The following is a 25,594-nucleotide window of genomic DNA, read 5'->3' as shown; positions in this document are numbered from 1 at the left end:
TGTTTCTTCTCAACAACAACAACAACAACAACAACAACAACAACAACAACAACAACAACAACAACAACATGACGACCCTCATTCTAAAAAACGAACTCGCGTAACACCTACTCAACTTTCAATATTGGAAGATACTTTCTCTATGAGTGCCACCCCTGATAGCAAAATGCGTAAACACCTAGCTCAAAAACTTCAAATGCCTGAACGATCTATTCAAATATGGTTCCAAAATAGACGTGCAAAAGTCAAAATGCTTCAACGAAGAGCTCTTTTACGTGAGGAACAAGAAGTGGCAAGAGCAAAATTATATGCTGAAGCTGCATCTCAACAACACCATACAACAACTCATTCACCTTATTGGTATGGTCCAACTTCTCTCTCTGGTTTCCCACCACCACCTCCACCTCCTCCTTCTTCTATTTTTCCTCCTCAAACCAAATTACCTATACAACGTGCTTGGAGTACCGATCCTACACGATCATCTTTTATTCGTCCTTATCATTCTATTTACAACAACAACAACAACAACAATATATCTGGAGAAATGAAAGAATCTTTTTATCATATGTCTCCTTCACCAACTCCTCATCCTATGGTTGATTTAGGTAAATATTTCATTATTATTATTATTATTATTAATTTGATTTTTCTTAAACATAGAAAATGATACATTCAAATCATTTCAAGATACACCTACAACATTTATTGAAAATAACTTGACACCTAGTGATGTGACAACGGGAATTATTAATGCAAATGCAGTCACCATTGGTACATGGCATCGAATGAAAATGAATCAACAAGATCTTTTATGTTGTTTTCAACTTTCCGAAAGAACATTTGAATGGCATATTAGAGACAGTAATTATCATTTTAAGATGGTGATATCTTTTGATCTCGTACAATCTTTGGATATTACTCTTTTGGACAATGGTATCTTTGCTCAAATGGATATGGAATTGACTGAACCACCTCTTTTCTTTATGGAAAATATGGATGATTTGACTTGGATTCAATGTAGTGATTTTACTGAAGGTATGCAAGCTACTTGTCATTTACATCATACTCTTCGTGGTTTGGCTTCCGATCTTCGTCAAGAATTATTAGGTATGATTAGTATGGATCAACATTTATGCCAAGTCATTCGATTTCCCATGACAGATCTCTCAACAACAACATTACAACAAGATATTTCTTCTTTGGACCCTTCATCTCTTATGTCATGGCGTCATCAAAGTCTTCCTTTAAATATGAAGGATTTTGAATGGTCTTCTTCTTCTTTTTAGATTTATGATATTAGTTTTATTTATTTATTTATTTATTTTTATTTTGTGTGTGCATCATTATCTCCCTTTATTTATTTGACAAAAAATAAAAAAATAAAAAAATAAAAAAATTCCTGTTCTTTTCTTACCAAAACAATCATTCTTTTACGGTTATTCCTTTTTTGGATCAGCCAATGCACCCTGAATTTAACCACAGACAACTTTTTTTTTTTCCTTTATCTTTCTTTCTTTCTTTCTTTTCTTACTTATACTATTGTCGTTATTATTTCATGGTTCATGTCTTGTTCGTATCTCTCTTTTTGTCTATATTGACTTGGGTTATACTCAAAAAGAACTTTGAACAATGGCGTCTCACTTTTCGACTTGGTTTATTCTCTTTATTTGACTTTTCTTTTCATAATTCGTATTGTACTTTAGACATTAACAAAGTATACATCTCATTATCTCAAACATATTGGATCACCATTTACATTCAAGGAATCAACCTGACTATTCATACACCTCAACTATCAAAAAGACATAATCAAAAATTTATTTTATGGCTATTACGATGGATTCGAATTTTACTGGCTATTCCGATACAATGGTGTATCTTTTTGATGTGTCATTATATTAAGGTACATATGGATCATATCTCTATCAAATATATGTATTATTGGTTACAATTTGATGCATTGGACATTCAAGCATTATTCTATCGTATCATCCATCATCATGAAACGCCATTCTCTGATGAACAACAATGCTTTTCTATGAAACAAACTCAGCACTTGTTTCGTGATAAACAACTTGGCTTCTCCTTGATTTTCTATTATCCTCGTTGTTCTATCATCTCTATGCCACAACCTATTGTACAAGCTACTACTTCTTCTCTTACTATGATTTTGGATACCTCTCCTGACTGTCTAACTATTTTGGATACTGATACTTCTCTTCAATTGGAAACACTTCAAATCTTCTTGTTGCCTCTTTTACAACTCCCTATTAATAAAACCAAGTCATCTTCAATACAGGTAAAAAAAAAAAAAAAAAAAAAAAAGGCGGAAGAAAGGTACAAGGGAATCCCAAGAACTCACCCTTCTCACCCTTTTATATACATATAGAAATCATTATCATCTTTATTGAAGGAAATCAACAATGATAAAGACACGATCGAAACTGAAAAGGTAAAAGACAATAAGAATGGTTATTATAATACTAGTGTCATTGTGTTGAAAGGATCACTCACTTGAAATCACTCAACTTTTGTAGACACAATCAATATGGAAATCTATACGTGGTTTGATCGAAATTCAGTATTTCATTGTTATATGCGACTCTCCCAACAATGATACTTTCTATACTCAATTAAAACTTGATAAATTTAGTTTTACTGCTATGATCAAGGAACAGACATCGTTGGATATATCGGCTGAATCAATCACATATTCTTTGGTGGATACATCCTTCAACAACAATATTGATACCGACAACATCATCAATTTCCTTTATACGTTATCATTGTCCATCGTTGGTCATCATACTGATACAATATCGAAACTAGTTGTTACACTTGATCATGCCGTTTTAAGCATCAACTTACTCAAACAACAATTATTGACATCTTGGGTATCCCATATGGATCAATATCGAATACTTCTTTTGTCGTCAACTCATTCCAATAATAGTAACAACAATCTTGTTTCCCGCCGCCTTCCTTTTTTGGATATGTCACTGGTCTTACTCCTACCAAAGATACATTTCCAGTCGACTTTGGATTTTCAGGGGATGTGGTATTGTACCAGTGTTCGATGGTTACTATCTGGTGATGATGATTCGACAACAACTTCTTCTTCCTCCTCTTCCTCGGTATCATCAGCAATGCCAACAACAACAACAACAACTACTACAACAACAGATTCTATTAGATCAGCTCATAGGAAGAAATCCATTGATTTGATCTGGCAGCAGCAACAACAACAACAAAATGATACATCGTCTATCTACAAGGTGGTTTTTTGGGTGAATATTGATGAAATGAATATAGATCATTGGCAACATTCTAGATGGCTTCCTTGGGTGACTTCAAAACATCTGGATTTGGCAATCAAGGCAAATATAGCACAAAGTACTTCTCATCAGTCTATTCAAAACAATTACATTGATAGCGTTATTGGTATGGAATTGCAAGCGACAATGGATACTCCAATTTTACATCTGTGCAACAGTGTGTTAGGATCCGAACCATTGATCTATTGGGCAGCTCTTTTGAATCCTTTATTACCTTTATTTACTACATCATCGTTATCATCACAAACAAAAACGCCTGGAACTTCATTTTTACACACATACCTTCAGTTATATCAACGATCCACAGCAAGTTTATCAATATTGGATGCTAGAGTTTATATGGTGGGACTGGATGAAAAACAACAACGTGCACCGCCTTCTGGATACCTTGACAACTCACCTTTGAATGATATGATCACCATTATTCAATTCTCAATGAAGAAATTTTGTTTGGAAACGGAAAACAAACCATCATCATCACTATTATATACCGGAGACCTTACTCCTCCCCCACCTCTCCTTGGCAATCTTCGTATAACAGTACAACAACTAGCTCTCACCCAAATGACGACATTTGCTGACAAGCATATATCAGAAGCAATGAATATGATGGAAAATGAAAAAGATCTCACTACTGTCATCGGTTGGATTTCTCGTGTACAACTTACCCTGGCTTTTCATTATCATAGTTTCATCCCTTTACTACTTGGTGCGGACATCAAAATAAGGAAGATGGCTTTCCGATATTCTCTTGGTAATCATTATGCATGCTTGTTGGTGGTCAAAGCTTTATTACATGTGGCGAACAACTGGCAGAAACATGAAGTACGGGCACAACATTGTAACAACAACAAGAAGAAGCAATGGCTGACGATCAATCGATTACAGTGTCAAATATTCAGATTGGACCTGCATATTTTTTTACCTGGACAGAATGAACTCTATCTACGTGCTGATGATATTATTACCTCTTGGACTGCCATTTCAGGACATTCATTGAATCGAGATGCAATAGAAAATGATAACAACAAGAACAGTTCGTTCTCCATGACGAATATCACTTTATTTGGTATGTCTCCTTCTGGCAAAAATGATGATGATGACATTGATAGTCGTTCTTTGGAAATTCTTTTGGAACTGGATGACTTGGAATGGATCGCTGATAAGCCATTGTTCCTTGAAAATGGTGCAACAACAACGACAACAGCATCTTCACTAGTAACGGCCAAAGCATTGATTAGGATACCTCATGGTTATATGATAGCACCTATTGTGGAAAATATCATCAATTTGGTAAAAGGAATCCGGGAACTACACTTACGTATCATGGATAAAGGCAACTCATACTATACCTACTTTGGACCTATTCCTCGCAATACACCTATACGATTACCATCTGTTATACTTCAGTGCAATCAGTTGATGGTTCGTTTGGATGATGACCCTTTTGAAGTCAAACTTCGCGCCATCTTTTCTGCTGGATTAACTGAACAAGTCAAACGTCTTAGCCTGGAAAACGAATTTGAAAAGGAAAAATGGCGACACCAACAAGATGGACAACAGCAATACTGGACATCTTCTCCTTCATCATCTGCTATTGATCCTAGTTCTCGGCAACGTTCAACAATCAACAATATTGGCGACAACAACAAATTAATCAATGATCGAATTGGAGCAGCACAACAACGACTATGGGAAATGCATTCTGAATCATGGATCAAATGTATACATCACTATCATCAAACAGAAATTGAAACTCATAAACATCTTCGACAATCTGACTACCGTTATCGATGTGTTGTGGAATCTCTAGACGCAGCTTATGACGATAGTGATACCGGAATAGGGAACACTGACTGCTTGGGCGATGATACTGGTGGCGATCTCTCCGACCTTTTCCGTATAAACATTATTCCTTTGCCACTTTATGCACCTCTTGGCCAATTGACATTATCAGAAACGATTCTCACTATCAGCCAACAGCAACGACAACAACAAGAAGAAGATAATGATGATGGATTATTCCCTTTGGATGAAACAATACCTTTTATTCATAAGGTGGGGAAAGGTGTGCCTCTAGAAACCAGCTTTTCATTCCTAATTCCATTCCATCTTCATTGGCAATCTGGAAAAACGCTAGTGCAAGTACGTGATTATCCTTTACCGCTTTTACATGTGCCAACATCTACTGATCACGATCAACATTCATATCAAGCGAGCTATCCTTTTGCAAATCCAGTAGCTTGGTCTCTCAGTGGGAATTATGTTATAGCCGACGATCTTGGTATCAAGGAAGGGTCACGTATTCTTAGTTTAGATACTGTTACTACTATGGTAGCAAGGGATGATCAATATATACCATCTTCTCTTTACAACATTCAAGTGGTTCGTACAGCTTCACCCACAAAAGTTTACTCGGTGGTAGATTACACTGTTTTCACAAAACACAAGTCCATTATTTGTTGGTCAGTCTCCTATCAACCAGCAATGCAAGATATTTTAGAAATCCTGGAACGTATTACACCTGTCTCTGTAGATCCTTCTGCCAAGATTGGATTCTGGGATAAATTACGATTGATGATCCATACAAAAGTGAAAATCAAATTTTCCGGTGATTTTGCTGTTGTCGTCAAGGGAACACGAGATCCTTACAAATTGACAGGTCGTGGAGCTGGGATGGCTAAACTATGGCGTGGACAAGTAGTCTGGACTCTTGGTTATGACAATCCTCAACAAGAATTTACACAAGTTCAAAGTAACAGTTACATCTTGGGTGTTCCTGACTTGTTACGTGGTGGTTATTCTTCTTCTCTTGCTGGTCAAGATGAATGTTTGTTTTTGAAGACAGTGATCAAGTTATCGGATGGTGTACAAATGGGTATTGGTTGTCATTTGGAACGTACATGTTTATCTGGTTGTCAAGTCTGTTATGATGGAACTCAACAATGTCGTTTCTTGTATTTCAAGCCTCATCATCAAGTTGTATTCAAATCCAAAGATCATGTGGGAGATGTAAGTAGCCAACCTTTCTTCTCTTTTTTTTTTTTTTTTTTTTTTTTTTTTTTTTTTAAAAAAAAAAAAAAGGAAAATAGTTGAAAACTAAGGTCATTTTTTTTTTTTTTTGATTAGTCTTATCATGACGCATATTCTGGTTTTCGATCCAATTTTATTCATCTATCGTTCAGTATTATCAAGACATCAACAAATACAACAACAAGTTCCTTGAATGAAACAGAAATGTTATCTGGTGACAACAATAGAAATGCCATGCACCTTAGTCCTCATTTTATCCAGCATTTCCTTCAATGGTATGGTATTTTTGGTGGTCCTCTCTCCTTACCTATCCGACGTGGTCCGCTCTTCCATAAGGATCAAGAGATTGATCCACCTATCAAATTGGGTCGGCATCTTCAGTCATTGAAATACAAAATCATGGTTCAACCTATGTCGTTTGGGTATTTTTGCATAATGGATGAGCAAAGGGAGGACGATGTTGGCGTGGACGGTGTTGGACTCAAAGTAAATGTGCATCATTTCTGTGTGGACGTGCATCAAAGAAGAAAACAACAACCGTTTGATGTGACTGGTGAAGAAAATGAACTTTATCGGGTCAAATCCAATTGGCCCTTACATCAAGTCGAAATTCAATTGCGTCATGTGGATCTACGTGCTATTTACACTACCCATGGGACCTTCTCTCCTTCACATTCAACCAGTGACGAAAGCATAACTTCCGATGATACTCTCTGGATTGATCATGATGATTTTATAGATATGGGATGGAATATCAAGTCATCGAAAATCATGGCCCTTTCAGCCAAAGCGCTTCCTTTTGCTTTTTCTCCCAGTGTTGAATATGTCAAGACTTTGGATCCGATTTATGTGGAAAGACATCATCATTTGAAAAGTACACATGCTTGTATTATGGGAACATCAAAAGGTAAAATAATAATAACAATAATAATGATAAAGTAAAAAAAAAAGAAAGACATTATTTTTCTTATTTTTATTTATTTTGGTTAGATGCTTTGAAGATTCAATTGGATTATCTCTATCAACGTATTGGTGTTGTAGAAGAACAAATTCGACATCATCAAGAATTACTTGAAACTACGGAAATGCATTTATCTAAAAAGGCTTATAGCGTTGATTTATTACAAGAGGTAAAAACGCAAGAAAATAAAAATACAAAAAAAAAAAAATAAAAAAAAATTGAGGGGACTTAATCCAAGTTTTTATTTGTATTAGGCAAACGAAATAATGGCTACGATTACAAAGTTGAACACAAGACGACATCTCTTGTCCAAGTGTATCCAGAAAATGATGAATTTATCGACAATAAATCCAACCTCATCTGCCACTTCTAGCGATAGACAGCAATCAAATCACGAATCAACCTATCTAGATGACAATACTTTGAAAGATTGGGAAAGACTAATGGGACGCTTCAAGGAACGCTATACAATTCATAACCCACAGATTATTTGGACAACCCAAGTGCACGATATTGTCAGCAGGTGGAGAGATGCTAGAGCCCAATATTATATCCATTCTTACAACATCTCCAGTAGAGCTACTCAGCTATTACGTGAATTGGTGGAAAGGTATTCTGCACATGAAGATCTGCAACAACAACAACGACAGTATTGGTCAAACAATGGCAACCAAAAAGACAACAGTATTATCAATGATAAAAATGATGATCAAGATCTGAACTCTAATTCGGCGATGCATCTGTTGAACAAATTATGGGCGGATAGAAAAGAGCATTTTGTTGTGTTGAATGAACAAAAGACGACAAATAATAGTGACGACAATGATCCACCATTGAACAACAACAAACCATACGGCTCAGACAATAATCCTCATTTCCAACTTGATCAAATTCCTGAAGGATATGATTCTGAAAATATGACTCTAATCGATCTTTGGAACCCCCAAGTTTTCTTACAAGGCAACAATCATCAAGATCGTGGTATCCTAGTGACGAATGAAAGGGTCCAAGTGAAACAATTTGAAATCATTGAAACGGATAATTGTGATGTGGATACATGTATGGTGAAAAAGCGGACGGTGGCAAGTATGGATGGAGTACAACTCTTTGTAGTTAAACGTGGACCCATGGACCCAGTAGATCTCTTATTGGACAATCATTATGGTGTATTAGAACAAATAACAAGAAAAAAACATGTTTTATCACCTTGGATTCCTCCGGAAATGTTGATGGATGACTATATTGGGAAATATCATCATTCGGAACGATTTGTTCGATTTGACAGTAGTATCATTGGAACCATTCAATATGATCGTTATAATCCTATACGTTCGTCTTCGGCATACCAATCCAACAACAACAACAGTCAGCCTGATTGGGAAGATCAATGTAATTCAACTCATCTTGATTTTCCAAATTTTACATTTACTGCCAACCCTTACCAATACAGTGTTCTATATCAAGTGATTGTTGACATTATTTTATTCAGAAAGGAACCACGACTTGTTGAAAGAACAAATAGACTACGGGATATCACGTTCTCCATCTATGCTAGTGGTGATAGTCCAAGCAAGATACTTGAAGATGTAATGGAACTGCAAGAGAAAATACGCTTCTATTCTGGGAAAATGGACGATTATTATCAACAATACATTCTTTCTAGTATGAGCAACGCTCTTTTAGATATCAAGGATCAAGGCGATTGTCAAGTCTTACAACAACACTATCATTCAGCACGACAAAAAAGAGGGGTATATCAAGAAGCTTTATTTTTACTTATGCAATCATTCAAACAAATCATGCATAAATATCATCAACATGGGTCAATCAACAACAAGGATGATAATAATAGGTTGAATGCAAATTCCACCGAAAGGTCAAACAACAATATTGTGAATCAGTCGATAGGAAAGCTTCGAATCTCAGTCGAATCACTTGTATGGAAAATGTTGCAAGATGATGGCTCACCTTTCAGTCAATGGGATCTTTCCAACACCAACTATATGCTCATCACTCATAAAGATCAAAGTCTTTGTCATACCATCGAAATAGACAAGTTAGTGGTCAAGAATACTTCTTTATCTCCGGTATATAAACAAGTAGTGGGTCCCTTTTTTGAAAAGGAACGCAATCCATCCATTGATAGTCAAATGACGCATGATTTCTCTCGGCACAAGATGATTTATGGTCGACTTGTTTCCCTTCAACCTGTAGGCGGTATTTCTGTTATTCAACACTTAGAAATCAATCTCTTCCCTCTTCGACTTCAATTAACTTATGGTTTTTGGCGTGCTCTTGTAGCCTATCTGTTTCCTCCTTCTCCTCCTCCTTTGTCTTCAAATTCTCCATCTTCCTCTGTGGTGTCCATCTCAGCTATTCAACCATCATCATCAAAACCGATACTACAACGAGAAAGGACATTTGATCATCATCCTTTTGATTTTACACAACAACACGATACGATTTCTTTACATAGCAACGCGGATACTGGTACATGGTTTGGTGGTGGAAATGAAAAACAATCGATATTTGGCAGAACATCAGCCCCTCCATCTATACATCATCCTGTACAAAAAGACAGTGCAACAACAACGAAACGAACATCCTGGGTGAATGGGGCATTGCCGAAATTATCTAGTAGAAGACGATCAAGCACGGTGGATGACTTACAAGATGATAATGATTTGACCATTATGAAACAACGGGCTTCCAACAACAAGACTTTTATTTTGATCAAAATTCCTGGAGCAAAGCACTGTCTTAGTTTTCAGGTACTAATATATATATATATGGGTAAACACGATGATCCATTCATTCTTTTTTTTTTTTTTTTTTTTTTTTAGGGTGCCAAATCTATTTATGATTTAGAAAACTTTCGTTTTCGTCAACCACATTTGGAATATCGCAACAAGACATGGTCATGGTACGATTTGGTCAATGCATTGAAAAAAGGTAAGAAAAACTTTTTAGAATTCAAATTCAAAAAAAAAAGATGTTTAATAAAAAAAAAATGGTGGTTTTTATTTTTAGATTTTCGAAAGGCTGTGATCAAGCATAGTCCTGCACTTATCAAGGAAAAACTCAAACCAAGACGACTTCTTAGTGATCCAAACAAAACCAGTGTACATGAACAAACGACTCATCATACAACATCTTCAGCATGTTCCTCAGACCTTGTGGTGCCTGATATATCGCAAGGTATGGTTGATCTTGGGATTGACGGATGGTTTGATGATGATGATGATGACAACAGTAGTGAAAGTAGCAATGACAAGTTAAGCGACATTTATTATCAAGGCATATTGGACACGTTTTTAGACGATTTGAATGTTGGTAATATCTCAGATAATAATAACGACGATGATGATTTGGTGTCATTACATTCAAATGGTGAAGGACGACGGCCTACTTTTAAAAAATTAAGTGCAAGGAATTATCATCAAGGTGAGAACAGTTTGCTTGGGAAAGCATTCAGGTAAAGTCATGTCAATTGATATATATATATAGAAATTATTTCCAATTTTCATCTTTTTTTTTTTTTTTTTTTTTTTTTTAGATGGCTTCCTTCCTCCTCCTCATTGTCACCTAAAAAGGGGAAATACAAGCAAGATGTTGATACTATGGATGATCATACTCAACGATTACTCAAAGGAAGACTCTTATTTGGAAAATCATATCGCTAGTAACCCACTTTTTTTTTTTTTAATCATTAATTAGTGTATTCCCTTTGTTCAAAATACCACTTTGTACAACGTTTTATATTTTCATGTTTTACCAATAAACCAAGAAAGTACGGTGTTTAAAAGTACTCTCTTTTTTTTTTTTTTTTATGTTTTCTCTCCAGCTCTTCTTTTTCCCGTTTTATCGTTATCTACAAGGATCGATATTTTTCCGTTTACGACACTCAACAACAATGTTTTCGCCCTAACGTTAATCATGAATATCAATGTTGCCGTTGCCTTCTAAAGTAAGTCTTCAACAAAAACTGTCGACCACGCTCCAGCAGTATGGCATCATGTACAACAACAATCTCTCCGTCTTATTGATTTCTCTCCAATGCTCCGAAAACAACGATCTAGTTCCCTGTGGTGTCGTCTTAACTCCAATATGATACGATCTTTTTAATATGATTCACTATCCATCCTTCCTTTGTCTTCCCTAGATCCATGATTAAACTGTTCTGGTGTGCTCCCCATCCGCAAGATCCACGTGGTATCGCTTTCTCGTCCAAAAGGTTCCCTCTACAACATTTCCGTGTCAAAATTGGTAGATTCCCTCTCATATGAAGATTTCGCCCGTCAAAAATGCATCTTTCGATCGACATCATGTTACTATCTCGGTCTTTCTTTCTCCCCAGACCATATAGTCAATTTCCTCTTGCACTTCCTCCACTCGTCCTTCAACGATTCTTCATCATATGCGGCACGTCTGGTTAGCACACTGGTATCAAGTTGTCCATGGTCAACCTTTCCGTCCCTCTCAGCTTCTTCTATCTCACAACTACAAGTTATCCTAACACCATACATAGACTAGTAGTATGTTAGTTTAGTCTTTCCTCTCCTAATTTTATTTCTTTTTTTAAAAAAAAAGATTTTAAAAACCGCACTTCATCCCTCACTATGAATAAATAAAAAAAAAAAAGAAAAAAAAATCCTTTTCCCTTTTTGTCTTTTACCATGATCATTTCCATTTTAAAAAGATCGCCACGACATCTAGCGATCCAAAAACAATGGGGTTCCTTCTCTTATCAACGATATACCACTGTGACCAAGGAGCCTTTAACACCCCTTGCACGCCATTTGCAAGATTCTATCAAAGTAAGGGCGTTCATTCAATGAAACAAAGATATTCATGTTGTTTTTAGTTGACAGGACCCATGACAGTAGCCCATTATATTCGACAAGTACTTGTGAATCCTCTTAGTGGTTATTACATGCATGGAGATGTGTTTGGTCAACAAGGTGATTTCGTCACGTCACCTGAAATTAGTCAAATGTTTGGTGAAGTAAAGTCACTATAGATATGAATTATGTATGATTCACCATGTTTTCCTTTTTTTTTATTAGCTTTGTGGGATTTGGTATTTGACGGAATGGATGCGACTTGGCAAACCGGCAAAAACACAAATCATTGAATTTGGACCTGGAAGAGGCACTTTGATGAGTGATATGATTCGAGTAAGATAAAACGAATAGATACATCAAACATGATCTCATTCTTTTTTTTTTTAAAGACTTGGCGACAATTTCCTTATTTTTACAAAACCATTTCTGGAATTCATTTGATTGAAGCAAGTCCTGGATTACGTAAAATGCAACGTGCAAATTTGGTACAAGGCTCTTTGGATACAGATGTCAAACGTATAGAAACAAAGGAAACTGCGGGCATGAATCCTACAGAGTCCATCTCCACTCAAGATGGTATCAAAATTTCTTGGCATGATGGCATTGAATTAGTCCCTGGTAATAATAATAAAAAGAGAAGAATTATGTGGTTTTCATCTTTTTTTTTTTTTTAATAGAACAATGGTCTTTTATTATGGCACATGAATTCTTTGATGCTTTACCAGTACATAGTTTTGAAGTAAAGTAGAAAAAAATGACATAAAAAAAATCATCTAACAATCTTTTTTTTTTTTTTTTTTTTTTTTTAATAGAAAACATCGGAAGGTTGGCGAGAATTACTTGTAGATATTGATGATACAAATGAAACGTAAGAAAGAGAATGATCCATATGTAAAAGTTGTTTAACCTTTTTATATTATAGTGAATACAACTTTCGATTGGTCAGATCTCCGGCAGATACCATGGCAGGCAAATTCTATATGAAGGATGAAACATATACATCTTATAAAGTAGGGGATCGGATTGAAATCTCTCCTGACAGTTGGACAATGGCAACACAAATGGCGAAATTGGTCAATACACATGGTGGATCAGGCTTACTGATTGATTATGGTCAAGATTATGCACAAGGTGATACCTTGAGGGTAAGATATAAACATGATTGGATAGAAAAGGAATATTCATTTTTTTTCTTTTTTTTTTGGAAAAGGCGATTCGAAAACACAAGTTTGTTCATCCTATGACGGAACCTGGTAGTGCAGATCTTAGTGTAGATGTAGATTTCAATGCCCTTAAAGTCAATATGAGGAAAGATACAGGTAAAAAAAAAAAAAAAAAAGGAATCCATCTTTTGTAACTATTTTTTTTTATAGATATTTCTGTACATGGTCCAGTCACACAATCTGAATTTTTACAATCACTTGGGATTCAAGTTCGAATGGAAATGTTATTGAAGAACGCAACCTCAAGAGCTAGTCGCAACAGTATCATTGAAGGCTTTAAACGGCTTCTGGATCCAAGTGCCATGGGAAGGATATATAAGGTCTTGGCGTTCTCAAACGAATCAACATCTACCGAAGAAGCGAAACCTGTTGGATTTCATCATTTAGAATAATTCTATTTTATTTTATTTTTTTTTAAAAAAAAAGCAAACTAAATAATAAACTAGAAGAAAATGATCTTTATTTTATATATGTCTGAGAATATGTCTCTATTGGCAAATAAAGCAAAACAGAATAGGGAATTTGTATGGGAGATCTTTTAAGATAAATATATATTTATTTATTTGGATAATACAAAAAGAAAAGGGAGAGATACAATGTAGGTATATATATATTCTAATAATCACACCAATTGTTAACGGGTAAACAACTAAGATACTTGCATCCAGGACAAATCTAACCAGAAAAAGAAAAGAGTAAAAAAAAAAAAAAAATAGAAAGTTTAGAATGAATATATATATATATATATATATATATTTGGTTACCTGACTAGGATCTGGAGAATTGTAAAAGGAGGTGATGCAAACAACAAAAAGAATGATGATGATCACTAAAGCAAGTCCTCGTAATCCCCAAGTAATCCATTTGCCTCTTGTGGATGACATAGGTCGCATAGGCGCAATCATCATTCCCATCACAAGTCTAGAGTAATATGAACATCAATCATCCATTTCTTTTAATTATTTTTTTTTTTTGCTTTTTACCCAACCACAAAGCCACCTAAATGTGCAAAGTTATCCAAACCTAAAGAAAGAAAAAGGAAAAAGTAATAGAATTGATCAGCCCACTACTCATCCTTTTTTTTTTCTGTATTTCTTACCAGGTAGTAAACCCAAGACGAGAGAAATAATGGTGGAGATCAATAAACCCATCAATTCCCGCATAGGATTAGGAATCACTTTCCAATTCACAAGAACATCGACAAACATATATCCAATCAAACCAAACAAGGCTCCTGATGCACCCATGGAAGCTACACAAATAAAAATAAAGTAAATTCAACTGTTATCATCTATTTTTTTTTTTTTTTTTTTTTTACCTTGAGTAGGTCGTGCCAACATGGCACTGAGAACATTCCCAAATAAACCAGCAGCAATATACAATAATACATAACGAGGCATACCCAACGCACGTTCAAGGTCTACACCAAGTCGAAGATGTGTCAACATATTGAGTAAAAAGTGTACAATACCAGCATGCATGAAGATTGGGTAAAAGAATCGGAAGCTTTGATCAGGATTAGCACCATTGAATCCACCAAATCCACAAAGGGTTTCCAATGAACAAGTTTCACCAGTACGATAACAATTTTGAAAGGATGTTGTTGGAGAAAAATTGGGTATGGCACGCATACATGGGGTAAATTTGGCACCTAAATCTATCAATGTCTAAGAAAAAAAAAATAATAATTAATAGGATGATTAAATTTTTTTTTTTGAATTTACATAGAAGGATGGACCAATCATGGGATTGAAATTAGGACTCGTTTGAATCACACTACCCGTTAAACTTTGATTTCGAATCAATTCATATATCAAGATGACCAACATGATGATCGCTGAAATCCAACTAAACCAAGGTCGTTGATTGGGTCCCAGTAATAAACGTTTCAAAGGTGATCGACGACTTCCATACATAGAAGGACCATTCATAGGATCCATCATACCACGTTGAAGACTACTGTTATTATTGTTGTTGTTGTTGTGAGGTAAATGTTGTTCATTATCGTCGTTAGTAGATAATGGCATGAAACCTTTATCTTGACCAAAAGATCTACCTGTACCACCACCACGCGTATGCATTTCATGAATATCGTCAAAGTCATCGTCTTCCATCATTCGTTGTTGACCAAACACGGGTTGGTCATCGTAAAGTACCTTGTCTTGTTTGAATGTATCACTGGCAAAATTACCACGGTGAAGTGATCCTGACACAGTGGTTCGTGTCACATGTGAAGCAGAAGGAGGAGGTGGTGGTGTCGAAGAAGAAGAAGAAGAAATACTTGGATAGACAGATGATGGTGCTGGTGAGTTATAAACTGGAGAAGGTATAATAGAAGGTGACCGATCGGCAAATTGAACTGTGGTAGGTGGTTCTAAGTCATGCTGTTGTTTTGAATCCATTTTTTTAAAAGAAAATAAAGAATTGGATACAGAAAAAAGAAAAAAAAAAGAAAGGAAAAAAGGAAAATGTGGAATTTTAGGCGTCAAAATATAAAAAAAAAAGATACTCCTAACAAAAATTTCGAACCTATTTTTATCTTTTAGAAAAACAATTCGCTGAGGATTTACAAGTCCGCTGGTTACTGAATTAATTTCTTTTTTTGGAACAGATTACAAAATGGCGATATCTCTCCCTCCTCCTCTTAGTGGTTGTAGTATCTACTTGTACTGGTATACGACGATTGAAACCAATCCAATTGGCTGATGAAGGAAGAATTCCAAAAGATGGTTGTATATTCACCACAAACTAGCCAATCGACTTGTTAAAAATAGATCATCGACTTCATTTAGTATCATACAGCAGTTGGAAAATAAAGGAATTATTTGTTTGATTATGTCAAAATCTTTTTTTTTTATTTAAATTACTTTTTTGATTTTTATTCGATCACATCGTTTGATGAAATGATTAGAAGACCGATTCAAATAGGCATGAAATTGGGAAAAGGTAGTTAAATTATCTTCTAATAGAAAAAAAAAACACTGATGAATGATCTTTTTTTTTTTTTTATTATTATTTGTCTATCAAACAAATGGAATAGATGAATAATAACAATAAAAAAAACTTCCCTCAGTATGAAGGATAAGAAAACATCCACATAACTTGCATTTATTCATATCGGTCGTTTAACTGCCCGCTGAGTCTTTTTTTTTAATTCTTTTGGGACAATCACGTCTTTTTTTTTTTTTTTTTTTTTTGTCATGAATAGAATTGGACAGTTATCGAAACACTTTTCAACCATGAATAATAATACAGAAAAAGCCACCTTTGCAGCAGGATGTTTTTGGTAATAAAAATAAAAGAATAAAAAACAAATAATAACTAATTTTATATTATAGGGGTGTAGAACATCTTTATAAAAAGCATTTTCAAGATATCAAGACAAAAGTAGGGTACATTGGAGGTCATGTAGATCAACCTACTTATCGTCAGGTATAAATAAATAAAGAAATAAAAAAAAAAAACTTATATTCTTATGATAGGTTTGTACAGGACAAACTGATCATGCTGAAGCTTTGGAAGTTTCATTTGATCCTTCTTCTATATCTTATGAAACCCTAGTGGAATTTTTTTATCGGATGCATGGTAAAGTAAAGAGAATAAGAAAAGAATTTTTTTTTCATTTTTTTTTTTTATTATTTAATTCAGATCCTACTACGGTCAATGCTCAAGGACCTGATAAAGGTTCTCAATATAGATCTGCTATCTTTTATCATTCACAAGAACAAAAAGCCACGGCTGAAAAAGTAACGGCTCAAGTCCAAAAAGAACATTATCTCAATAAACCTATTGTTACTCAAATTGTTCCTGCTGGTGTTTTTTATGATGCTGAAACTTATCATCAGGTAATATAAATAGACAGTTACTGACAAACTCAACTCTTTTTTTTTTTTTTCATTATGTTAGATGTATCTAGAGAAGAATCCCCATGGTTACGAAGTAAAGATTTCTTTTTTTTTTTAAGGTTACGGATTCGGATAAATATTAACTTCTTTTTTTTTTCTCATCCATTTTTTGGTAGTGCCCAACTCATTATCTACGATGGTGACATTTTAGACCATTTAGTTTAGTTTATTCTTTTTTTTTTTTTATGGAATATCATAGGAAAAAACGTCTAATGTTTGATGAATATATATATAAAAAAAATCCTGTTTACAACAATATATTCTTATAACGACGACGATGATGATGATGATGATGTCAAATAGGATCCAAAAGAGATGAAAAGTGAGGAGTAGCGCTAAGATAATCAGGAGGAGAGGAATCACTATTGTAGGCCGGAATGGTGGCAAGTGGATGTAGAATGCTTTCACCAGAGAGATAACTTTCCATGATTCTTTTTCTTTCTACAAATAATTGATGCTGTGTATCTCGTTGTTTTTGATCCAATCGCCTTAGCTTGTTGTGATCATACGCATTGATAGTTTTAGTCACTGTTTCAATCCGCTCATGGAATAACACTTGAAGTTTATTCAATTGTCGTATCCAGATCTTGATGTCATCTAAGGGATGATTCGATTAGTACACCATACCCATTTTTTTTAATTTTTTTTTTTGATACGTACCTTTTTGTTTCTCGTTCATTATTGTCCATATTTGAAGTGAATGCTCCATTTTCTCCATGAGTTTGATGATCACTTGATGATAAGCGGATGAATCATAGTATTTGGATGACAATAATGTTTGAAAACGTTGTAAGCACATGATACTATGACTCACCAACTCTGTATTAAAACAAGAAAAGATTCATCAGTTATTTTATTATTTATCTTCTTCATGATATACCAAATGAATCATCTTGTCTTGCTTGATGCAAGTCATGGATGGCTTGTTCTAATTCTGGCTTAGCAAGGATGAATTCATCTTTAGCCTTGGCAACATCTCCTAACAAATGTTTAATCAACTTTTTTTTTTTAAAGAAAAAAAACAAAAACAAAGCATTTCCTTCTATGAGTCTTTTTATTCCATGTACTTTTTTTTTTAAATCATGAACTTGCTTCTTTTCGTTGTGTCTGATATTGATCCAGTTTATGTAATAAATGAGCCTCATGATCACTATAGGAATGATCCTCAGAAAAGATCTATTGTGTGGGAATATACAACGTTACTGTTATCTTTGGTTTCTATATATGGAAGTCCCTTTGTCTTTTACCTTCTCAATCAAGGATTCTAATTGCTGTTGATATGACTCATATTCATGAACCTGGTTCTGTAACTCGAGTCTCTAATCAATCATCACAAAAAAAAAAAAAAAAAAAATTGAGAGAGTCATCCAAAAAAAAAAGGTCAGAGATGTATGTACAAGTACCTTCAAAGTTGCTACAGAATATTCATGAAATAAACATTCATACTCCAGTTTTTCTTTTTGAAGTTGTTGAAAAAGTTGATGATATTGATTTTCTTTTTGTGAAGTCTGTTTCTTATTTATCGAACCCTGACGAAATGCAAGTCTGTATTGTTGATAGGCTTCTTTACTAAAAAAAAAAAAAAAAAAAAAAAGGAAACCAATCTGCCATTGATCCTATCCACTTTATTATTTCCTCTTACGTTTTTGCTTCGATGATCCGATAAGATTGATTTTTATCCTTCATCCGTATATCCAAAAATTGATCATAAGCTTTTGCTCTCTGAATGGCATCCAAAGCAACTTCATATCCTTCAAGTCGATGAGTCAATTCTATATAAGCAATAGATTGTAATTGAAGACTATCTATAAACATATGGATGAAGAAAAAAAAAAAAGAAAAGAAAAAAAAATATGATTAGATAAACTTTATATACAGTATGCTTAAAATTAAAGTTGATCGTATGATTATAATATATTATGGACGTACTACTCTGGATATAAGATCATCCTTCAAATCTATATCCCGCATGTATTAACATTTTTCATTTACACAAAAATGCAAAATAGCTATATATATCAAAAGTAGAATGTTTAAATGCTTTTTTTTCCCTTCTTTATTTCATATATATATAATTTTCTAGTATGCCTATAAATATCACTACAATTCATTTCCAACCGTGACCCAGTAATCCCGTAGATTATTCTTTCTTCCAAAGATTTCCAAATATTTGCCTATAATAAAAAAAAAAGTAAATCATCATATTTTGCTTTTTTTGATCCATTTACCATTGGGTACTAATTCTTCAATCAATTCATATAATTCTTCTGGTTTTTGACTTTGACCTCTTCTTTCTGAAAAAATGATGTCAGAACCAACAGAATGACGACATGTGATAGGATCCTTTCCCTACATTAATAAACGTTAATACTTTTTTTTTTTCTCTCTATTGCATTTATTATTCCTTACCTTTCTTCCAACTAAACATGTTTCTTTAGCATGCTGTAAATAATATCCGTGTCCTTTTGCCATACGTCGATTCACTGTTTGTTTAACCCAAGTAATATCATCCACATATCTAATAATAATAATAATTAGAAAGGTTTTAAAGTTCCTGACACAATACTTACGTATAACCCCATTTTTCCATCATTTCAAAAGCTTTTGCATATTTGTTGTTGATGACCCAAATAAAAATGAATCCATTTTCTTGAAGTTTAGGAATCGGTAGATCTTCGATACAAACATCAGGAAGTTGTTGATAAGCAATAGCTACACCACGGGTAGGAGCATGAGTAGCCAACTGCCATGGAGGATCAGCTACAATGACATCAAATTGGACTTCTTTGGCTAAAGACTAAAAATAGGTATATATGTTAATTTTTTTTTTTTTTTTCAATAAATCATCACTTACTTCCCAATCAAAAGTCATAACATTGGCTTTGATAGGCACACACCATTCAGGAGCTTCGAATTCTTGAGCTATAAAGGAATAATAAATTTAAAATCGTTGGTTATTTTACTTTTCCTTTTTTTTTTTTTGACTTACTTTCATCTTCTTCTTCATCATCGTCATCCATAGTTTGATCATTCTTTTCACTTGTTTTGCCGGAATCACTTGCCTCGTCTAACTCATTATCATTGTTGTCACTTTCGTTCTGACTTGAGCTACTATCATCCTCATCGTCACTGTCTTCATCGTCGTCTTGGTCGTCGTCTTGTTCATCGTAGTTGTCGCTTTCCGTATTATTCAAGTCAACTTGGTCGTCTTGCATATTATCGAACTGATCATCTTCTTGTTCATCCTGGTTGCTATCATCAGTGGCAGTGGATGCAGATACATATAAAATACGGTCACCTGAGAGTTTTGCAACTTCCTGTTGTAATAGATCAATTTGTTCGCGTAAATTCAGTTCCTGGATCAATAATGTTTTCATATCTTCTTCATTAAAGGTTATATCTTCTTCTTCTTCTTCTTTTTGTTGTTGTTGTCGATGAGAAGTATTGCCATTGACAGATGTGGATGGAGAAGGAGTTGAATCTATATCACTCATAAGGTGATCTTCACTGGATGCTGACATTATTTTCGATAGGCTTAAGAAAGAAAGAAAAAAAAAATAAAAGAAATGACTGGCGACGCGTTTTGGTGTTTTTTTTTTTTTCTGTTTGCAAAAGCTATCCGCCCGGTCGGTATATGAAATTACAGCAGAAAACAGGATGAGCAGCAGCTTGATCGGTTTTTGACAAGTGCAAGAGGATTGACCAACCAATGAACGTCCAGGACAAGGCCCACGAGGAACTAATGTTTCCATGATCACTATAATAGGAGGATGAATTGAGCCAATTGTTACCTTTAGCCTACAAGAGTGCTCATGTAAATTAAAAAGAGAAAAGAAAAAGAAAAATTTCCATTTTACTTTGCTGTTTCTTTCCTTCCTTTCTCTTTCTTCTTTTCATACCCGAACGTGCCTTTCTTTTTTTTATTCCAATTCTTTTTTTTTTTCTTTTTTCTTCCTTTCTTTCCTTCCTTTAGTTATCTCACATAGGAGTAGTACTTTCTCCTTTGACAACATCCATTACTTGATCTATCTATGTATATATCCCATTAACTACAACATACACATCTCTTATAGATATATTTATATAAATATATATAACAATCAACTTAATCAACAACAACAATAATAATAATGCCATGCTTGAATATTGCCACATTTCCAGTCCCTCGGTTACTCAAATTGGTAGCTAATATTTTGACATCCATTTGTCGTTCTAACGATCGTATTCCTTGTACACCAATGTCAGTATTTCATTCAAGAGCGGTACCCCATATTCAAATTGCAGACTATATGACTCGAATACTCAAGTTTACTCCTTATTCCAACGAAGTTTTACTATGCATGCTCATTTACTTTGACCGGATTGCTGACAGTAAAACCAACGCCATCACTTTGAATTCTTTGAACATTCATCGTTTCATCATTACAAGGTAACTTAATCCTGTGTTATTTGTACATGATATATTAAATTTATTTTTTTCTTTAGCATTGTCATTGCCACTAAAAGTACTTCAGATATCTATTATCGAAATTCTCGTTATGCCAAGGTAATATATATAAAAAAAAAATTGATAACTCTTTTGTACCAATCTGAACTTACATATATATATATTTAGGTGGGTGGGATTACTTTACAAGAACTTTATCATCTTGAATTGGAATTCTTGAAGCTCTGTGACTTCAGGGTCCATGTACCATTAGAACAATTACAACACTATGCAGATCAAGTATGGAATTTATCCTTGAATCGAAGTGACATCATCCATGATACATCTTTATCAACATCATCTTCAGTATTATCATCACCAGCATCATCATCATTAACGTCATCGTCATCAACATCATCATCGCCATCAGTAGTATCAATGCATTCAGGATCACCTTATTATATCAATTCTACTACAATAGTTTCACCTTCGTCTTTATCATCATCTTCATCAGTAGCATCATCCGTATTATTACCATTGACTCCACCTCAAGATTCTATTACAGCTACCTCAAATACTCAACAACAGAAACAACAACAACAACAGCAAAGATTAAAACCACCATCACCACCCACCAGTAGGACAACAAAACGAAGGTATCATCCTTATGGTCGTCTTTCCAGTAACAAAGGAGAGTGATTACTTAGATTCTTTTTTTAACTCCTTATTACCTCCTTGTCTTTTTTTTTTTCCTTTTCCATTCTTCCATATACATTTAGTTTAGATATCTTCATTTAACATAGTTTTTCTCTATTTCTTTGTTCCTTTATTAGCATATTACGCCTTCATTCGCTTTATATTCCCCACATCATTGTTACGTCTTTGGATTATTTACATCTGAATGCATAGTTTATCATTCGAAAAAAAATAAAAACAAATAAACCTGTGTATTATTTATTTTTATTTTACAATTTTTTTTTTTTGGGCCAATGAAAGGATGAATCAAAAAGTACATCCTTGATATATTTGAATGATTGGTTGGGTTTGGAGTAGATGGAATGAGAATGAACCCGATCATTATTTTTTTTTGTTGTTATAGAGACCATCTCCTTTTTTTTTTTTCCTTAAAAGAGAGAGAGAGAGAGGATGATCCATTCTGAAATGAAGGAAATAAACATAACACTGACTTTGTTTGAAAGATCTTCTGTTTTATTATTTTTATCTTCAAAAAAAGAAGGCTGATACTTTTTTTTGATTGGTGTTCCATCAGACGCGTGAGGTCTTCTCTCATTATTCTTTTTCTCTCTCTCTAAAAAAAGAAAAGGTTGAAACACAGAACAAGCAAAATAAGATGTGAAGCAAAGTTGTTTATTGACAAAAACGGTCGATCTATTACTATAAAAAAAAATAAAAGAGAGAGAGAGAGAACGTACATAGACGGCATTTAAATGCTATCGGTTTACCAAAAGACAAAAAAACTCAAAAAAAGTATATTTATTTTTGACCAATTTCCTTTCTTGGACCGTGTGTGTAGAATTCCGGGGAACTGATGATTTCGAATAACTTCTATTCTTGGCGAATACCTTGATTTTTTTTTTTCATCCGAACATCTCCATTGACAAAACATAAACGGGATATATGTATACATTTGTAAATAGACGATGAATGTCATATTTTTCCCTTCATTGTATTAAATTATTATTATCATTATTATTCGTCGCCGCTCTCCTTTTGTGGCACACATACACTCCTTTCATCATACAAAAACGGGTTCTTTTTATGCACATGACTTTCCGAATTTAGATGGTGAACGATGAAAAAAAAAAAAAAAAGAATATAGTTGTAGTGATTCTTTTTCTTGTTGATGACTTGGATGCTATATCTTTTTTTTTTTTTTTTTTTGATAAAATGATCATCCAGTAACAGATGCATAGATGGCATGAATGAACATGTGTTCAAATGGAAACAGGCGTAAAAGGATTTTCGTAATGCAATTACCAAACAAAGTTCAATTTTTCATTTTTTAGGTTTCAGTGAACAAAAGGAATGAAAGAAAAGAAAATGTATAAAAGATGACCCAATAAAAGAAATTCCTTTTTCTTTTTTCTTTCTTTTTTTTTCTCTTCCTTTTCTTTTCTTTTTTTTTCTTTTTTTTTTTCTTTTCTATGCAATGGCTAAGATGACGATGATAAAGAGAAAGAATCAATTGGATCGTTTACCTTACGACATTCTTATACGAATTCTTCAATTGCCTGAGATAGATGTTCAAACCGTTGTCATATTCGCACAAGCATTACCCTATTATAAAGATTTGGCTATGTACGTGTTACATCATCATCAGCTTCCTCGATTATATCTACAAACTACCATGGATCAAGAAGGAAAAAAACAATATCTTACTCTATTTCATTACCATAGTTTGGATGTGGCTTCTCTTTGTGTCACCTTTAAAGTCTCATCTGCCTCCACTTCCAAACGGTATATCTCAAACACCGCCTCAGCAGCTCGGCCGCGTTTACGGCAACTCACTCTTCATCATCATCATCATCATCAAGAAAAAGAAAAAAAGAACAAACTAGTTGATCCCGCAAGTCAATTTTGGTATCATCGTCGTTCCTGTTCTTCTTCTGTTCCTACTTTATCCTCCGATTCTTCAATCTCCGTGGATTCCTGTTCGTGTTGTTCTACATTCTCCTCTTCATCATCATTAATAGTGAAAAAACAATCATCATCACAATTATTATTATCCTCATTGAAGACAAAGAATAATCAGCCTAATTTAATTCAATCTCATTCATTATCTTTGAAACAAGGTTCACATACTATTTTCCTGTCATCATCAAGTGCAACTCATTCAAAAGCTAAATGGCAATGCTCTTATCATGTAGATTATACGAATGATCCATCCAATCTTATGCCTTATTTTGTGGATAATTGTCCTCCCTTGAAGTCACCTCAAAGGCAATTCAAGACGGAACATATGTACATTTCTCCCATTTCTATCACTGTCCCTTTGACAACATTATGTCCTCTTCCTGATTCATCATCATCGCCATCCTTTGGATCCATTTGGTTAAAAAGATGTGTTCAAACTACTATCAAGAAATTTTTTTAAATGAATACTATAATTTTTTTTTTTGTACATCATAATAAATAATCTGCAAAGTTCAAATACGACTACGGAAAATAAGAACAACTTTTCAATGATGATCATGTGCATTCTACAGTTTTCTTCTTATTGTTTGTTCTGAGTGATAGATCATCAACATTATGCATTCATTCACAAATGATTGCTGAATCACCCATCTATCATTATCAAAAAACAAGGATTTATATATCTGCCTTATACTGACAGTCGATAGAAAAAAAAGTTCATTCATATCAGTTGTCAAAAAACACACCAGAGTAGAACGCAGAAAGATTTATTTTTAGCATCTGACTAACAAAAGTGAGGACTTCGTTCTCGTGTACCTGGAAAATCACAATGGTGGTGGATTTCATAATCCGCAAAGTTATTTGATTACTTTGATTCCAATTTTTTTTTTTTATTTCTCTTTTTTTTTTTTTTTTCTCCAAACGCAACATTTATCAATTCTATTCTACATCTAATAGATTGAAATATATTCATACACATACCCCCTCTTTCATTTTCTTCTTTTTTTCTCCACTCCTTTCCTTTTCTCCACTCTTTTAACTACTTATTTTAATGAATGCCACTTCACCATTAGATTCATCCACTGATAGTGGTTCTCAACAGACTTGGCGTTTGTCACCCAACAGTTCTATTTCAACACCATTACCAAGACGCGCCAATAGTAAAAAGCCTTCATCATTAGTCGTCTATCCACCGCTACCTACTTCACACCA

General features: G+C 34.1%; 9 protein-coding genes across 9 annotated transcripts; 6 read left to right on the top strand and 3 right to left on the bottom strand.

Annotated features, from left to right (window-relative positions):
• The first annotated feature begins 10 nt into the window (after positions 1-10).
• Positions 11-1,320, top strand: BX664DRAFT_330718 (uncharacterized protein). The gene is made up of 2 exons (XM_051545018.1): positions 11-605; positions 661-1,320. Exons 1-2 carry the CDS (start codon positions 143-145, stop codon positions 1,284-1,286), a joined length of 1,089 nt encoding a protein of 362 aa, XP_051402292.1. The 5' UTR covers positions 11-142; the 3' UTR covers positions 1,287-1,320.
• A 206-nt stretch (positions 1,321-1,526) lies between these two features.
• Positions 1,527-11,138, top strand: BX664DRAFT_115174 (golgi-body localization protein domain-containing protein). Its single transcript, XM_051539734.1, has 9 exons — positions 1,527-2,299; positions 2,390-2,452; positions 2,538-6,347; positions 6,465-7,275; positions 7,359-7,498; positions 7,584-10,100; positions 10,173-10,281; positions 10,360-10,804; positions 10,886-11,138. The coding sequence occupies exons 1-9, from the start codon at positions 1,556-1,558 to the stop codon at positions 11,010-11,012; spliced, it is 8,766 nt and encodes a 2,921-aa protein (XP_051402291.1). The 5' UTR covers positions 1,527-1,555; the 3' UTR covers positions 11,013-11,138.
• Positions 11,139-12,007: 869 nt separating this feature from the next.
• BX664DRAFT_278989 (S-adenosyl-L-methionine-dependent methyltransferase) lies at positions 12,008-13,791 on the top strand (the record flags this gene model as incomplete). The annotated part of the gene is made up of 8 exons (XM_051541430.1): positions 12,008-12,334; positions 12,396-12,506; positions 12,563-12,791; positions 12,851-12,912; positions 12,986-13,041; positions 13,096-13,318; positions 13,384-13,492; positions 13,547-13,791. Exons 1-8 carry the CDS (start codon positions 12,206-12,208, stop codon positions 13,786-13,788), a joined length of 1,161 nt encoding a protein of 386 aa, XP_051402290.1. The 5' UTR covers positions 12,008-12,205.
• Positions 13,792-13,871: 80 nt separating this feature from the next.
• On the bottom strand, positions 13,872-15,875 carry BX664DRAFT_330710 (rhomboid family-domain-containing protein). Its single transcript, XM_051545017.1, has 6 exons — positions 15,121-15,875; positions 14,715-15,063; positions 14,496-14,648; positions 14,380-14,419; positions 14,161-14,317; positions 13,872-14,071 (listed from the first exon to the last, which is right to left on the bottom strand). The coding sequence occupies exons 1-6, from the start codon at positions 15,796-15,798 to the stop codon at positions 14,012-14,014; spliced, it is 1,437 nt and encodes a 478-aa protein (XP_051402289.1). The 5' UTR covers positions 15,799-15,875; the 3' UTR covers positions 13,872-14,011.
• Positions 15,876-16,600: 725 nt separating this feature from the next.
• BX664DRAFT_330703 (uncharacterized protein) lies at positions 16,601-17,486 on the top strand. The gene is made up of 6 exons (XM_051545016.1): positions 16,601-16,682; positions 16,735-16,828; positions 16,879-16,981; positions 17,045-17,241; positions 17,303-17,335; positions 17,418-17,486. The coding sequence occupies exons 1-6, from the start codon at positions 16,636-16,638 to the stop codon at positions 17,442-17,444; spliced, it is 501 nt and encodes a 166-aa protein (XP_051402288.1). The 5' UTR covers positions 16,601-16,635; the 3' UTR covers positions 17,445-17,486.
• Positions 17,487-17,508: 22 nt separating this feature from the next.
• Positions 17,509-19,112, bottom strand: BX664DRAFT_330696 (uncharacterized protein). Its single transcript, XM_051545015.1, has 7 exons — positions 18,944-19,112; positions 18,705-18,870; positions 18,549-18,620; positions 18,394-18,477; positions 18,182-18,299; positions 17,962-18,120; positions 17,509-17,898 (listed from the first exon to the last, which is right to left on the bottom strand). Exons 1-7 carry the CDS (start codon positions 18,985-18,987, stop codon positions 17,597-17,599), a joined length of 945 nt encoding a protein of 314 aa, XP_051402287.1. The 5' UTR covers positions 18,988-19,112; the 3' UTR covers positions 17,509-17,596.
• A 220-nt stretch (positions 19,113-19,332) lies between these two features.
• Positions 19,333-20,722, bottom strand: BX664DRAFT_330694 (MT-A70-domain-containing protein). Its single transcript, XM_051545014.1, has 6 exons — positions 20,291-20,722; positions 20,156-20,223; positions 19,872-20,098; positions 19,711-19,819; positions 19,530-19,650; positions 19,333-19,475 (listed from the first exon to the last, which is right to left on the bottom strand). The coding sequence occupies exons 1-6, from the start codon at positions 20,676-20,678 to the stop codon at positions 19,402-19,404; spliced, it is 987 nt and encodes a 328-aa protein (XP_051402286.1). The 5' UTR covers positions 20,679-20,722; the 3' UTR covers positions 19,333-19,401.
• Positions 20,723-21,440: 718 nt separating this feature from the next.
• BX664DRAFT_247794 (cyclin-domain-containing protein) lies at positions 21,441-22,030 on the top strand (the record flags this gene model as incomplete). Its single annotated transcript, XM_051540264.1, has 3 exons — positions 21,441-21,730; positions 21,787-21,847; positions 21,917-22,030. Coding segments are annotated over 3 exons (465 nt in total), but the record flags the coding sequence as incomplete, so codon positions are not given.
• Positions 22,031-23,873: 1,843 nt separating this feature from the next.
• Positions 23,874-24,909, top strand: BX664DRAFT_330691 (uncharacterized protein). The gene has a single exon (XM_051545013.1). It carries the CDS (start codon positions 23,898-23,900, stop codon positions 24,840-24,842), a length of 945 nt encoding a protein of 314 aa, XP_051402284.1. The 5' UTR covers positions 23,874-23,897; the 3' UTR covers positions 24,843-24,909.
• The last annotated feature ends 685 nt before the right edge of the window (positions 24,910-25,594 follow it).

Source organism: Halteromyces radiatus, assembly GCF_025201355.1.
Source record: "Halteromyces radiatus strain CBS 162.75 chromosome Unknown BX664scaffold_3, whole genome shotgun sequence".
In the NCBI taxonomy this organism is placed as follows: Eukaryota; Fungi; Mucoromycota; class Mucoromycetes; order Mucorales; family Cunninghamellaceae; genus Halteromyces; species Halteromyces radiatus.
The sequence above is the reverse complement of the archived record's forward strand: the minus strand, read 5'-3'. Positions and strand labels throughout refer to the sequence as shown.

Excerpts from the sequence above, each read along its gene's own strand:
- BX664DRAFT_330718 (XM_051545018.1), top strand. The coding sequence starts at position 143 with ATGAGTGCCACCCCTGATAGCAAAATGCGTAAACACCTAGCTCAAAAA. Across the intron at positions 606-660 it reads TCATCCTATGGTTGATTTAG|AAAATGATACATTCAAATCA; the intron begins GTAAATATTTCA and ends TCTTAAACATAG.
- BX664DRAFT_115174 (XM_051539734.1), top strand. The coding sequence starts at position 1,556 with ATGGTTCATGTCTTGTTCGTATCTCTCTTTTTGTCTATATTGACTTGG. Across the intron at positions 7,276-7,358 it reads TATTATGGGAACATCAAAAG|ATGCTTTGAAGATTCAATTG; the intron begins GTAAAATAATAA and ends TATTTTGGTTAG. Across the intron at positions 10,282-10,359 it reads GGTCAATGCATTGAAAAAAG|ATTTTCGAAAGGCTGTGATC; the intron begins GTAAGAAAAACT and ends TTTTATTTTTAG.
- BX664DRAFT_330710 (XM_051545017.1), bottom strand. The coding sequence starts at position 15,798 with ATGGATTCAAAACAACAGCATGACTTAGAACCACCTACCACAGTTCAA. Across the intron at positions 14,420-14,495 it reads CGTCTTGGGTTTACTACCTG|GTTTGGATAACTTTGCACAT; the intron begins GTAAGAAATACA and ends TTCTTTCTTTAG. Across the intron at positions 14,072-14,160 it reads ATTCTCCAGATCCTAGTCAG|ATTTGTCCTGGATGCAAGTA; the intron begins GTAACCAAATAT and ends TTTTCTGGTTAG.
- BX664DRAFT_330703 (XM_051545016.1), top strand. The coding sequence starts at position 16,636 with ATGAATAATAATACAGAAAAAGCCACCTTTGCAGCAGGATGTTTTTG. Across the intron at positions 16,683-16,734 it reads TTTGCAGCAGGATGTTTTTG|GGGTGTAGAACATCTTTATA; the intron begins GTAATAAAAATA and ends TTTATATTATAG. Across the intron at positions 16,829-16,878 it reads ATCAACCTACTTATCGTCAG|GTTTGTACAGGACAAACTGA; the intron begins GTATAAATAAAT and ends TTCTTATGATAG.
- BX664DRAFT_330696 (XM_051545015.1), bottom strand. The coding sequence starts at position 18,987 with ATGAAGGATAAAAATCAATCTTATCGGATCATCGAAGCAAAAAC. Across the intron at positions 18,871-18,943 it reads CGGATCATCGAAGCAAAAAC|TAAAGAAGCCTATCAACAAT; the intron begins GTAAGAGGAAAT and ends TTTTTTTTTTAG. Across the intron at positions 18,300-18,393 it reads ATCAGACACAACGAAAAGAA|TTGATTAAACATTTGTTAGG; the intron begins GCAAGTTCATGA and ends AAAAAAAAAAAG.
- BX664DRAFT_330694 (XM_051545014.1), bottom strand. The coding sequence starts at position 20,678 with ATGAAAACATTATTGATCCAGGAACTGAATTTACGCGAACAAATTGAT. Across the intron at positions 20,224-20,290 it reads TGATGAAGAAGAAGATGAAA|CTCAAGAATTCGAAGCTCCT; the intron begins GTAAGTCAAAAA and ends ATTCCTTTATAG. Across the intron at positions 19,651-19,710 it reads CATGTTTAGTTGGAAGAAAG|GGAAAGGATCCTATCACATG; the intron begins GTAAGGAATAAT and ends TTATTAATGTAG.
- BX664DRAFT_330691 (XM_051545013.1), top strand. The coding sequence starts at position 23,898 with ATGGCTAAGATGACGATGATAAAGAGAAAGAATCAATTGGATCGTTTA.